General features: G+C 45.9%; 1 protein-coding gene across 2 annotated transcripts in view; it reads left to right on the forward strand.

Moving 5' to 3' along the window:
* Window positions 1-1132: 1132 nt before the first annotated feature.
* The window catches only part of NSUN3 (NOP2/Sun RNA methyltransferase 3), a 60788-nt gene continuing 46909 nt past the window's right edge, over window positions 1133-15011 (forward strand). The window contains exons 1-5 of one of the 2 annotated variants that reach the window (XM_029081898.2): window positions 1133-1165; window positions 3513-3617; window positions 9855-10198; window positions 14214-14368; window positions 14852-14973. In XM_029081898.2, coding sequence (XP_028937731.1) covers window positions 3604-3617; window positions 9855-10198; window positions 14214-14368; window positions 14852-14973 — 635 coding nt within the window. In that variant the 5' untranslated portion in view covers window positions 1133-1165; window positions 3513-3603. The other variant, XM_029081896.1, reaches the window with a different exon arrangement.

Here is a 15011-nt window from a genome sequence, read left to right on the forward strand (position 1 = left end):
ATACTATTAATAAAAAACAAAACTGTGAGCCTCACGTGGGACAACCTGATTACCCTGTATCTATCCCAGCGCTTAGAACAGTGCTCTGCACATAGTAAGCACTTAACAAATACCAACATTATTACTATTACTAAGCGCTTGGGAAGTCCAATTCGGCAATAGAGACCATCCCTACCCAACAACGGGCTCACAGTCTAGATGGGGAAGACAGACACCACCACAAAACAAGCAGACAGGCCTCAATACCATCAAAATACATAGAATTATAGGTATATACATATCATTAAATGTTTAGAACAATCAATATGTACAAATAGAGACAAGTGCTGTGAAGGGGGGATGGGGAGGAGGGGAAGGTGGGGCTCAGTCTGGGAAGGCCTCCTGGAGGAGGTGAGCGCTCAGGAGGGCTGGGAAGAGGGAAGAGAGCTAGTGGGAACGATTGAGGGTGGAGGTGGGGCCATGGGGTCGCCGTGGATCGGAGACAATAATAATAATGATGTTGGTATTTGTTAAGCGCTTACTATGTGCAGAGCACTGTTCTAAGCGCTGGGGTAGATATAGGGCCATCAGGTCGTCCCATGTGAGGCTCACAGTTAATCCCCATTTTACAGATGAGGTAACTGAGACACAGAAGTTAAGTGACTTGCCCACCGTCACACAGCTGACAAGTGGCAGAGCCGGCAGTCGAACTCATGACCTCCCATGCCTCCCAAGCCCGGGCTCTTTCCACAAAGGGGAGACAAGTAAAAGGGAGGGGGAGGCATTTGTTAAGCACCTACTGTGTGCAGAGCACTGTTCTAAGCGCCGGAGGGGATACAAGCTCATAAGGTTGTCCCAAGTGGGGCTCACACTTTTCATCCTCATTTTCCAGATGAGGTAACTGAGGCCTAGAGAAGCAAATGACCTGCCCAAAGTCACCTAGCTGACAAGTGGCGGAGCTGGGATTCGAACCCATGACCTCTGACCCCCCAGCCTATGCTCTTGCCACTGGGCCACGCTGCACCTCTAAGCACGTGCAGAGGACTACAAGTCCCAGCATGCACTGCCACCGCGCATGCGCGGGATCCTGCCCGCTGATTGGTCAGCGAGGGCGCCCTGCTTGGGTCGGCCCCCCCGACCCCCCCGCGCCGCCATTTGAAACGCCGCCCCCGTCCCCGGGAGCTGGGTAGGTCCGTCGAGTTGTCCGGGAGCGATCCACGAGCTGGGCAGGGGCGGCGGGCGGTCAGGCCGTCCTAACCGGGAAGTCCGCCGCGGCCGGCTCTCCGCGGAGATGCCAATCAAGGTAGCGTAGCGCCGCCCCGGCCGGGGGAGGTGAAGGGGGGCGGTGCACGTGCAGCCGCCTTCCGCCAGGGGGCCTCGTGCAGCCGCCGTCCGCCAGGGGGCGCGCGCCCGCCCGCCCCCTCAACCGCCGTTACCCCCCGCAGCCTCTAGAGGGCGCGCGGACTGCCCGTATTGTCCTCTCATTCATTCATTCATTCACTCATTCATTCAATAGTATTTATTGAGCGCCTGCTATGTGCAGAGTACTGGACTAAGCGCTTGGAATGGACAAATCGGTCACAGATAGAGACAGTCCCTGCCCTTAGACGGGCTTACAGTCTAATCTACAGTCTCTCCCAAGTGCTCAGTACAGTGCAGTACAGTGCCCTGCTCAATAATAATAATAATAATGATGTTGGTATTTATTAAGCGCTTACTATGTGCAGAGCACTGGACTAAGCGCTTGGAATAGACAAATCCTTCACAGATAGAGACAGTCCCTGCCCTTAGACGGGTTTACAGTCTAATCTACAGTCTCTCCCAAGTGCTCAGTGCAGTACAGTGCCCTGCTCAATAATAATAATGATGTTGGTATTTATTAAGCGCTTACTATGTGCAGAGCACTGGACTAAGTGCTTGCAATGGACAAATCGGTCACAGAGACAGTCCCTACCCTTTGACGGGCTTACGGTCGAATCTACAGTCTCTGCCAAGTGCTCAGTACAGTGCAGTACAGTGCCCTGCTCAATAATAATAATGTTGGTATTTATTAAGCGCTTACTATGTGCAGAGCACTGTTCTAAGCGCCGGGGGAGATACAGGGTCATCAGGTTGTCCCACATGAGGCTCACAGAGTCTTAATCCCCATTTTACAGATGAGGTAACTGAGGCACAGAGAAGTGAAGTGACTTGCTCACAGTCATGCAGCTGACAAGTGGCAGAGCCGGGATTCGAACCCATGACCTCTGACTCCCCAGCCCAGGCTCTCTCCACTGAGCCATGCTGAGATACATAGGGTTAATGGGTATTTCATTGCATTTTGTAAAGGCAAGTTGTGTGTTGTTGGAAGAACATTCCCTGATTACTCATTAGGGGCCCACACAGCGAAAGCACCTATTATAGTTAGATGGAGATTATATAGAACTGGCCATATCAGTAACCCCAGTTCCACACTCTAAATGGGCTTATGAATTGAGTAGGAAGCCCAGGCATTCCCACTGTTAAAAGAGTCACAGACTGCCCCGACGGGCCATCTCACAGGCTATCTCCCATCCCAAGGGGAGTCAGCAAGACTCAAATGGTTCAGGGTGACCTGTCGATATAACAGCAAAAGGAGAAAGGCCCTTACGTTCTCTGTTTCGTCATCTGGGGATTGAATACTGGCTTTCTCCAGTTTTCTGACCAGCCCTTAGTACATTATTGCTTGGCATATAGGAAGTGCTTAACAGACACTGTCATTATTATTATCAGTTGTAGTAGTAGTCATCGTAATAACTCAAATCGTATGTCCTGCTGGCAGTAGGAGAACCGTCTTCGCTCCCCAACTAAGCCTAAGCCTAAGGCCTTAGATTAAAGAGCAGGCCTAGATTGCTCCTTGTGGACAGTGTTAGGCTTACCGAGCTAAGTATAAGTTAATTAGGTCAGACACCGTTCCCGTTCCACATGGGGCCCATAGTCTAAGAGGGGGAACAGGTATTTAATCCCCATTTTGCAGTTGAGGAAACTGAGGCACAGAGAAATTAAGTAACTTGACCAAGGTCACACAGCAAACAATTGCCAGACCTGGAATTAGAACCCAGGACCTCTGACTCCCAGGCTCGTGCTCTTTCCAATAGGCCTCACTGCTTGTAGCCGTACTGGTGTTTGGCTGGGTTGCTTTGGATGAATGGGTAGGGACTCGGGAGGCAAGGTTTCTGGAACTGCTGGTGGTATTCGTTAAACACGGTGTGCGGAAATTGTATTAATTGCTGGGGTGTTAAAAGATCTACAGATTGGATATGGACTGTGTCCCACATTGGATTCACAGTCTTAATCCCCATTTTACAGATGAGGTAATGGAGTCACAGAGAAGGCAAGGGAATTGCCCAAGGTCACACAGCAGACAAGTAGCAGATCCTGGATTGGAACCCAGTTCCTCCGACTCCCTGGCCCGTGCTCTTTCTACTAGGCCACACTGCTTCTCAAATGTGCTTATTTGAGTGTTGTTGTTAAAATTCTGATCCCAAATTATCTTTCTTTTCTCCCCCTTCTAGTTGAAAATAAAGACGGAGGGGAAGCTGGCAAAGCAGATTTGCAAAGTTGTGTTGGACCATTTTGACAAACAATACACCAGAGAACTTGGAGATGCATGGATCACAGTGAGGTCTTTATAATTTATCTCTTGATAATACATGCAGTCACCCCAAGAGTGTCTGGAAAAAAAAAAAGGGAAAATTGCTACTAGTTGGGTAAGGTTGGAACTCAAATGGGATTTGTTCTTTGGATTTTTCTGAAATGATTTGTAGGAAGAAAGAATTAGGGCCTGTTGTAGTTAAGTTAGGGCAGAAAAGTCTTTGCTTAGTGAGAAGAAGTAGGCAGTCCATATTGTTCCTTTGCCTCTCCTTCATTGTGGGAAACATCCTTGGGTCAAAGGGAAGAAAAAGGACCTGGTACTTTTTTCAAATTTCTGGTGAGGAGGCTGATGCATCATTTTGCACATATTTCCACGTTAAGTTCAAAAGGCTGTTACTGTCCACATGTGTGAAAAAATGGATAGATCATGCTGCAATTATAAACAAACCCCATGTTTGCTTTAGAAATGGCATGAGGTTGAGAGTCAGGGAACCTAAGTTCTAGTTCTGGCTCTGTCACTGTCCTGCAGTGTGTGAACTTGGGCAAGTCACCCAAGTTTTCTGTGACTCCCATTTCCTCATCTGCAAAATGGGGATAAAATACCTGTATTCCCCCAGTCTGCATAGTTACTGTGACCCTTATGTGCGACAGGGACCGTATCCAGCCTCATTATCTTATATCTACCTCAGGGCTTAGTACATTGCTTGACACAGAGTAAAGACTTTTAAAATACCGTAGTTTTTAGTATTATTAGTATTGTTGTCATGAGTAGAGTCTAAATTAAGTTAGAAAGTAAACCCCACTACTAAAGAAGTACTACTGTTCTGTCAAATATTGCCCTACTCGATTTGTAGGTAGTGAAAGGCACCAGATTTTTCTTCAGCAGTAGTCATGCCCATGGAGGAATCACACCGTCAACTGTGATGTCTTTAGGTGTAAGGGGCAGCTGGGTGTAGTCTTTTTACTTTTGAACCTTGCTGGTTGTCAGGCCAGCGACAATAATAGTAATGATAATTATCCCTTCCTTAACTTCTGTTTTTAACCACTCAATCTCCAATGGCTCCTTCCCCGCTGCCTTCGAACATGCCCACGTCTCCCCCATCCTAAAAAAACCTGCTCTTGACCCCACTTCCCCCTCCAGTTATCGCCCTATCTCCCTACTACCCTTCCTTTCCAAAATCCTAGAACGAGTCGTCTACAATCAATGCTTAGAATTCCTTAACTCCCATTCTCTCCTAGACCCCCTCCAATCTGGCTTCTGTGCACCGAGACTGCTCTCTCTAAGGTAACCCATGACCTCCTTCTTGCCAAATCCAATGGCTCCTACTCCATTCTGATCCTCCTTGACCTCTCTGCTGCCTTTGACACTGTCGACCATCCCCTCCTCCTCCATACCTTATCTCACCTTGGCTTCACGGACTCTGTCCTCTCCCGGTTCTCCTCTTACCTCTCTGGCCGGTCATTCTCGGTCTCCTTCGCTGGCGCCTCCTCCCCCTCCCATCCTTTAACTGTTGGAGTTCCTCAAGGGTCAGTTCTTGGCCCACTTCTGTTCTCCATTTACACTCACTCCCTCGGTGAACTCATTCGCTCTCACGGCTTTGACTACCATCTCCACGCAGATGACACGCAGATCTACATCTCCGCCCCTGTCCTCTCCCCCTCCCTTCAGGCTCGCATCTCCTCCCGCCTCCAGGACATCTCCACCTGGATGTCGGCCCGCCACCTAAAACTCAACTTGAGCAAGACTGAGCTACTCATCTTCCCTCCCAAACCCGGTCCTCTCCCAGACTTCCCTATCACCGTGGATGGCACGACCATCCTTCCCATCTCTCAGGCCCGCAATCTCAGTGTCATCCTTGACTCGTCTCTCTCGTTCACCCCACACATCCTATCCGTTACCAAGACCTGCCGGTTTCACCTTTACAATATCACCAAGATCCGCCCTTTCCTCTCCACCCAAACGGCTACCTTACTGCTACGGGCTCTCGTTATATCCCGGCTAGACTACTCTGTCAGCCTTCTCTCTGACCTCCCTTCCTCCTCTCTCGCCCCGCTCCAGTCTATTCTTCACTCCGCTGCCTGGCTCATCTTCCTGCAGAAACGATCTGGGCATGTCACTCTCCTTCTTAAACAACTCCAGTGGTTGCCTATCGACCTCCGCTCCAAACAAAAACTCCTCACTCTAGGCTTCAAGGCTCTACATCACCTTGCCCCTTCCTACCTCTCCTCCCTTCTCTCTTTCTACCGCCCACCCTGCAAGCTCCCCTCCTCCGCCGCCCACCTCCTCACCGTCCCTCGGTCTCGCCTATCCCGCCGTCGACCCCTGGGTCACATCCTCCCGCAGTCCTGGAACGCCCTCCCTCCTCACATCCGCCAAACTGATTCTCTTCCCCTCTTCAAAACCTTACTTAAAACTCACCTCTTCCAAGAGGCCTTCCCAGACTGAGCTCCTCTTCTCCCTCTACTCCCTCTACCACCCCCCCTTCTCCCCTCCGCAACTAAACCCTCTTTTCCCCCTTTCCTTCTGCTCCTCCCCCTCTCCCTTCCCATCCCCTCAGCACTGTACTCGTCCGCTCAACTGTATATATTTCCATTACCCTATTTATTTTGTTAATGAAATGTACATCGCCTCGATTCTATTTAGTTGCCATTGTTTTTACGAGATGTTCTTCCCCTTGACTCTGTTTATTGCCATTGTTCTTGTCTATCCGTCTCCCCCGATTAGACTGTAAGCCCGTCAAACGGCAGGGACTGTCTCTATCTGTTGTCGACTTGTTCATTCCAAGCGCTTAGTACAGTGCTCTGCACATAGTAAGCGCTCAATAAATACTATTGAATGAATGAATAATAATAATAGTATTTGTTAAGCGCTTACTATGTGTCAGGCACTGTACTAAGTCCTGAGGTGGATACAAGGGCATTTGACCTTGTAGCTTTGTCTTGAAAGAATAGGGACCTGGAAGCAGGGATAACAGAATATCAGCAAAGGCAACCACCATTCAACAGAAAGAGCTGCCCGTTGCTACTGGGGAGGGCTGGGAGCAGGTAGTTCTTAGCTCATCACCAGTACGGGCAGGGCCATCCTCGGGATAAACCGCTTGCCAACTTCGCAGCATTCCAGATGCTCAGTGGCCAGGCAAAGGTCTCTGCCCACCTGCTGACTCTGGTGAAGGTGAGGGGCTGGATGGGGTGGGCTAGCAGTCAGGTGGCCACCCTGTCTTCATTTTGAGATGTTCTCCAGGCACAACTGTTTAAAAGTAGGCCTAACTTCAAACAATTCGGTGCTTTGAATTGGTTGCACAAGTACCCTCTATTGGATAACATAAGTCCTCCCATGAATTCAGCTTTTCTCCACCAAGCATTATTAATATTAATAATAATTAAAACACATTGAGGTATTTTGTGAAGTGCTTACTGTGTGCCAAGCATCGTATTAAGTGCTGGGGAAGATACAGAATCGTTCATTTATTCAGTTGTATTTATTGAGCGCTTACTTTGTGCAAAGCACAGTACTTAGTGCTTGAGAGTACAGTATAACAACACTCAGACACATTCCTGCCCACAGCGAGCTCACAGTTTAGAGGGGAAGACAGACATTAATATATATAAATAGACAAATAAATTACAGCTATATACAGATTTATACAAATGTGCAGAGGAGATAGAGGAAGAATGAAGGAGTAAGGAAGAGTGGTGCAGAAGGGAGTGGGAGAAGAGGAGAAAAGGGCTTAGGGAAGCCTTCTTGGAGATGGGGCTTCAATAAGGCTTTGAGGCAAGGGAGAGCAATTATCTGTCTGGTATGAGGTGGGAGGGTGTCCCACATGGAGCTCACAGTCTGAGGAGGGAGAACAGGTATTGAATCCCCATTTTGCATTGCAGTTGTGTCTCAAATTTTTCAAAGACCATTTGCAGTTGCCTCTATATGATACCTCAGAGAAGTTCTAGGGGTGGTATCAAATGCCTGTTTGAGAAGAGAAGAAAATGATCCTGGTAGGATAGGAAAATTAGCCTCCTGCACATGATCTGTGGAGTAAATAGCAATTGCTTTAAAATATTTCTTTATTTTAGGGGATGAGGTGGTATGGGAAGGAAGTCTACTGAAGTAACATATGTTGGTAGCATTTAAGAGTGTTCTTCGTAACTACTGTTCCTGACAGGCCAGCCCTGGGGCACCTGCTTCTTCTCTGATCTGGCCGCCATTTCTGTCCTGGGGGTAGGGAAATATCGAAGGACTCAGTAGGCAGCTCCCAGTCTTGCATAATCAATCATATTTATTGAGCACTTACTGTGTGCAGAGCACCGTACTATGCATTTGAGAGAGTACAGTATAACTGAGAGTTGGTAGATCCTCCCTCCATGCCTCTCAGTGGCAAGTGAATTATGATCCTTGGCTTGAACACATCCATGGCATGCTTCCTCTGAAAATTCTTAGAATCCAGATGGAGCAGGCTGAGTCAGTTGGAAGGAAGGCTGGGCTTTGCCCAAGAGACCTCCTCTTCCTCTCTCCATTCTCACTGGGGGAGTTTTCTGGGTTGTGAAGAAAAAATTTCTCTCTCCTTTCCTCTTCCCAAATATGTTTCCCCAGTTCTAAAGCTCTGGCTTCAGATGTGGTGGTCTGGAAATATTCAGGGAAAGTGATGTTTCCTTCCAGCCTTTCTACATTTTTCCATGACACTCAGGGTAGGGAGGGAAGAGGAAGGAGAGGAGATAGAAAAGGAGTGACAGACCTATGTACATACAGTTTTATTTAGCCACTTAGGCAGCTTAGAATCTAGCCCATTCCTGAGGAACTGTGAGAGAGGACTGTAGAATCACTCAGAACCATCCTCCTGGAGTTTCTTGAATCCCTTTTTGAGGTACAAAAAGCTTAACACTTTTCCCTACTTGTAATATATTTTAATGTTTGCCTCCCTGCAAACTCTTCCCCCTCATCCTTTGACTGAAATTCTTTGTGGGGAGGGATCATGTCTACCACCTTTGTTATATCGTACTCTACCAAGCGCTTAGTGCAGTGCTCTGCGCACTTTAAGCACTCAATAATACCGTTGATCATCACCATAACTCCTCTGTCTGCAAAAGAATTGCAATGCATCTAAAATCGAGCTCTTCCCCCACTTTTGATAACAGGGAGCTGCAGGCCTTATTTCATTTAATAGCCTATCACATCTCTCACATCTCTCTCAATGATATGAAATCACTTTGGACAAAGTACAGTGCTCTGCACACTGTAGGCATCCAATAAATACTACTGATCGTCACATAACTCTTCTCTGGAAAAAGACTGCAGTGCATCTAAGATTGAGCTCTTCCCACACTTTTGATAACAGGGAAGCTGCAGGCCTCATTTCATGTAATAGCCAGTCACAACTCCGTCAGTGATATGAAATCACTTTGGGCAAAACCATTTAGCTTGCCTAGCTCCATTTCCTCAACCTGGAATCAAGCTTAAAAAGGGTGAGAAACTTAGGAAAGGTAAGTTTCAGTGGAAATGCCACACATTGTTGGAAACGACTGTAATTTCAAAGACTTAATTTGATAGCAAAAGAGTGGTAAATTCCTGGTGGCAAATACTGTCCCTTCCATATTTTTAGGTGTTATTCTCCTTTAGGTGCAAATGCAATCTAAAGGGAAAGTCTGGCCTCAAATATTTCTTTCCAGTGTCATTACTTCTTGGTGCTGATCTCTCTTCTGCTACTACTTCAACTTAGTATCTGGTCAGCCCTGGTAATGACATTCTGTGGGTTTCCTTGCTTTCTAATTAGAGAACAAAAGCTGCTACAGTGTACTGTAAATGACAGTAGTTTTGCCTGAGAGGAATGAGGATTTGATTCATTTTTAAATGCCTCTGACAAAACAGAGGCAAAGGTAACAACTGTGGGATGCTCCCCCCTGTGTCTTCTAGAAATTGTATCCACTGCCTTTCATTTCAAACTACTGAAACAGGTTTGGTGTGGTCCATACTTTAGATACCTGCTGCCTTTAGATAGCATTTTAGGAAGCACTTAACGCCTAAAGCATTTTAAAACTGAATATTATGCAAATTAAGCTTCATTACTTGGAGAGAGGTACTGTGGAGAGGCACTTAAGGCAGTCATTCAGTCATTGGCACAAGTCAGGAAAAAGGCACCTCGCTTCCACTCTTCCACTAATGAGCCAGAATAGGCCAGAGAGTTTCCCAGCTTCCTCAGGCAGTATGTCTTTAAACGTCGGTTCGATTAGCCTCTAGAATGTTAATCTTGTGTTTTTTATTTTTATCCATCTAGGGACATCCTCATCTCTCCATTGTCCTGGCAATATGCTGTCCTGTTCAATCGATTCAACTATCCTTCTGAATTGGAGAAAGATTTACATTTGAAGGGATATCACCAGCTGTTTCAAGAATCTTTACCTTATTATCCCGAGTCACTAAAGTGCTTTGCTAGCAGAACTCCTGGCCGAATGCCTCCAGAGAGACACCAGTTCGGTCACCTGAAAAAATACTATCTCCTGAATGCGGCCTCCCTCCTTCCGGTGCTGGCTCTCGAGCTAAAGGATGGAGAAAGACTTTTGGACATGTGTGCTGCTCCGGGGGGGAAATCCATAGCTTTCCTGCAATGTGCTTTACCAGGTAAGGTGATTTTTCAGCCACTATAGAGACAGATATTAAATAATGGAATCCTCATCCTCAGTGGTATTTATTGAGCGGTTACTGTATAAAGAGCAATGTACTCAGTGCTTGGGAGAGTACCATACAACAGAGTTGGTAGACACATTCCCTGTCCACAACGAGTTTACGGTCTAACAGGACAAGCTTGGGGTCCTAAAGTGATTCTAAACCTAAAGGCCTACAGAAGTGCCCAATTAAAAAAGGTCTGGGCATTTCAGTGAAGGATTATGAAGGTTGTCCATTAGCAAACATGCTGTGTGGTCTTGTATTCATTCATTCATTCATTCAATCGTATTTATTGAGCACTCACTGTTTGCAGAGCACTGTAGTAAGTGCTTGGAAAGTACAGTTCAGTCGCTGCCCACAACAGGCTCACAGTCTAGAAGTGGGGAGGCAGACATTGAAACAAGTAAACAGGCATCAATAGCATCAATTTAAATAAATAGAATTCTAGCTATATACACATCAAAACAAGTGAACAGGCTTTAATATAAATAAATAGAATTATAGATACGTACATATATACACAAGTGCTATGGGGTGGTGAGGAAGGTAGAGCAAAGGGAGTGAGTCGGAGGGATGGGGAGGGAAGGGGGAGCTGAGGAAAAGGGGGCTGAATCTGGGAAGGCTTGGACTTAGAAGGGGCGAAGTATGATTGGCGGATTTGAGGAGATAGGGCATTCCAGGCCAGAGGTAGGACGTCGGCCAGGGGTCGACAGTGGGACAGGCAAGAATGAGGCACAGTGAAAAGGTTAGCACCAGAGGAGCGGAGTGTGCAGGCTGGGCTGTAGAAGGAAAGAAGGCAGGTGAGGTAAGAGGGGGCAAGGTGATGGAGAGCTGTGAAGTCAGTAGTGAGGAGTTTTTGCTTGATGTGGAGGTCAATATGCAACCACTGGAAATTTTTGAGGTGGGGTGGGTGACATCCCCAGAACATTTCTGTAGAAAGATAATCCAGGCAGCAGAGTGAAGTATAGACTGAAGCAGGGGGAGACAGGAGGTTGTGAGGTCAGAAAGGATGCTGATGAAGTGAGAACAAAGTAGTACCATTTTGTTATAGTGCTAAGGCATTTGAGAGGAGGAAAACTATTAGCCCGATAGTGCTAGAAATATTTTAGTGTTTCTTTCACTCCTCCTCTGGACTCAAAGCATTTTTAATGCTCGGGGTAAAGGAGCACACAAATAATACAGATTAGGAAGGAATTGTTTCTGTCACCTTTTTGAAGACAAAGGAACTTTAAGATGAATGTGTGCACATAGACATTGCTTGGTGGAATTAGATGAGAAAGATGAACAATGAGATGCTCTGAGGAGGCCTTCACAGGTAGGCTTGATTGGGTGGCTTGGAGAGCCTCACTGAAAGGAACCTACTATTGCTTTCTTGTCACTGGGACAGGGAGGTAGAGGCATTGGCTCAAGTAACGGTAGCTTTTCAACTACGGGGGACTAATGGGAATAATGTCTTCTTGCTAATGTTGAGAGCCTAAAGCCCAAATTTGGTTAGCTCTAGCTCCAGCGTTTGACTTTAGATTGCACATCACAGCTTTAAAAGGAGTTCATTCGTTCTGTCATATTTATTGAGTGCTTACCGTGTGCAGAGTACTTGGGAGAGTACAGTAGAAAAATTAACAGGCCCATTTCCTGCCCACAATATGCTTACAGTCTAGAAGGGGGGAGACAGACAATTATATAAATAAAAAAAATACAGATATGTACATAAGAGCTGTGGGGTTGGGAGAGGGGGTGAATAAAGAGAGTAAGCCAGGATGACTCAGAAGTGAGTAGGAGAAGAGGAAAGGGGGGCTTCACCAGGGAAGGCTTCCTGGAGGAGATGTGCTCTCAATAGGGCTTTGAAATGGAGGAGAGTAATTATCTGTCAGATTTGAGGAAAGGGGGCATTCCAGTCCAGAGGCAGGACTTGGACGAGGGGTCGGTGGCGAGATAGACAAGATGGGGGTACAGGAAGAAGGTTAGCATTCTAGGACCGGAGTGTGCGGGCTGGGTTGTTTTAGGAGAGGAGCCAGGTGAGGTAGGAGGGGGCAGGTGATTGAGTGGTTTAAAGTCAATGGTGAGGAGTTTTTGTTTAATGTGGAGGTAGATGGGCAACCCCTGGAGTTTCTTGAGAAGTGGAGAAGCATGTCCTGAGCTTTTTGTAGGCAAATGGTCTAGGTAGGAGAGCGAAGTATAGACTGGAGTTGGGAGAGACAGGAGTTGCAAATGATACTGTAGCTAGACTAGCAATTAATTTATGAACCAGATTTCTTCAGACCTACTGCTAGGTCTTAAAGAAACCCAAAGTACTGACACCTTTGGATGAAAAAATACCTGTTTGCAATGATAAAAGAAGACAATGGTTTTATAATTAAGTCGCTCATATTCTCTTTTCCGGTCCCCCTACCGACTAATTAGCACTGAGTTTTACATATAACTTCTTTCAACACCACATCATTTTGGGGTTAAGAGGAACATTTTGTAGCAGAAATAAACAGGAATTAACAAGGTACAGAGTGGCAAAGCATGATCAGATGGAGGATCACAACAGTAGCACTTCCCCGATTGAATTACACAGTCGTACAGCTCAAGCACATAAGGTGTTCCCTTTACACTCAATGAGAACTTTTGATCAGGTCAGTTATGTGACACTACCGAGCAAGATTAAAAACTGGTTTTTGCCCAAGAAAGGCCAGTTTAGAATTTACAAAAAGGTGTGACAACAGCCACATTCTTCCTTTTTCAAAAGCAGTGCTAAATGTGTTAAAAAGATTCAGGTTTATTTGTTGGTATTTGTTAAGCGCTTACTATGTGCAGAGCACTGTTCTAAGAGCTGGGGGAGATACAGGGTAATCGGGTTGCCCCACCGAGGCTCACAGTCTTAATCCCCATTTTACAGATGAGGGAACTGAGGCACAGAGGAGTAAAGTGACTTGCCCACAGTCACACAGCTATGTCTGGACAATGAGGAGAGCAACCAGATTTGGTTCCAGCCCCAATATTTCACCGCACACACCACACAGGAAAGGGAAAAATCCACCAGAACAGAGAATTTCAAACCGTGGAACGGTACATCACTCCCTTTCATTATGGCACATATAAATAGATGAATACACCCGGTAAGGGCTGCTTACCATAAAGTTGGTATTTGTTAAGCGCTTACTATGTGCAGAGCACTGTTCTAAGCGCTGGAGATACAGGGTCATCAGGTTGTCCCATGTGAGGCTCACAGTGTTAATCCCCATTTTACAGATGAAGGAACTGAGGCACAGAGAAGTGAAGTGACTTGCCCACAGGTTTAGTAGTTTGTTGTTGTTTTTGTTGGTTTCTAGGTAACCCAAAACAGTACATTGGTAAACCTTACAGCACACTTTAGAGGAAGGATACTAGTAGTATTCCCATTCTGATTTTAGAGAAACATGAAAGCAAGCATAGCAAGTATGTGTGGGGCAAAGAAGGGTTTAAGTGCTTGAATCAGCGACTCAACAGCAGAGTTGGAAATAATACACAGATACTGGGCTGCCTTGTGAGCCGTCCACTCTGAGCATCTTTAACAGCTTACTGTGCCTTAGTTATGTCTGGAAAAACAGTTAGGGCAATCAAGCCAGCAAGGTCTTGTTTACTCTTGCGCCTAGTCTGCTGTGTGGTGGTTGCGGCAGGATCAGGGTGCATCTTTTGTTGGTTGCACCTGGCAGCGCCTAGCTACTGACAACTTTTTCCAGCTACTTTATTCTCATAAAGAGCCCGAGTCATGGGCTAGTTTATCTCCTAGGTCTCACCTGTAGGAGAGATAGGCCTAGGCACCTGTAATGATTTTTGTTGCTTACATTTAGGGAAGGGGAAATGTCATCTTGCCAGAACTGTACACTTTTTGTACTTTTCCTTCTAGACAGAGCTAAAAAAAGCCATAAAATAATGATTAGTGACTAAAATGCCAAACACTGATTTCATTAGTATAAGAGTGCTGACTTATAACATTTTTCCATAGGTCATCTTCATTGTAACGAATATGATCTTCTTAGATCAAGGTGGCTGAAAAAGACGCTTGAATCCTTTGTCCCACAACCCTTGGTTAATTTAATTAAGGTGTCCGAATTGGATGGACGAGAGATTGGGGATGTCCAGCCTGGAACATTTGACAAGGTAAACATTACTGCATATTAACTGTTTGACTACATATTGCTTCCCCTCCTTTCCATCTATTGTAGTTTCTCTGGGCCTGAGATTTTGGGGAAGGGTGTTTCTAGGTCCCTAAAGAGGGTTCAGAGAAAAGATCTTTCATGGAATTGGTGTCTGTGTATAAACATGTACACTACTACTGTGGTGATTCCACTCTGTGGCACTTTGTATCACATGGATTTTGAGGAAAAGTGGGATCTCTTGAATTTGAAGTAGGCAGCTCACTGGAAAAAAAAAAAAACTCGTCTGCTATAGTTTCTACCCCTTAGTAAATGTGAAATCTTAAGAGGATTTTTTCAAGCGTTTGCCAATATATGGGGAAAATGTAATTCTTGCTCTGACTTCTTGTGGCTGTTTTCAGCTTTTACATGCGCTGTAAGTAGATGCTGCATTAGTTTTTACCATTGTGTACATACTAGTCAGTATTTTTCTTTTCTCCCATTCTAGGTCTTAGTTGATGTCCCATGTTCAAATGATCGAAGCTGGTTATTCTCAACTGATAGCCAGCAGGCTTCCTATAGAATCAGTCAAAGGAAGAAATTACCTATTCTACAGCTAGAGCTACTAAGGTAAGGAAGAGATGGAAAATGCTAAAAAGCATTTAAAA

This window comes from Ornithorhynchus anatinus, chromosome 17, assembly GCF_004115215.2.
Source record: "Ornithorhynchus anatinus isolate Pmale09 chromosome 17, mOrnAna1.pri.v4, whole genome shotgun sequence".
NCBI lineage: Eukaryota > Metazoa > Chordata > Mammalia > Monotremata > Ornithorhynchidae > Ornithorhynchus > Ornithorhynchus anatinus.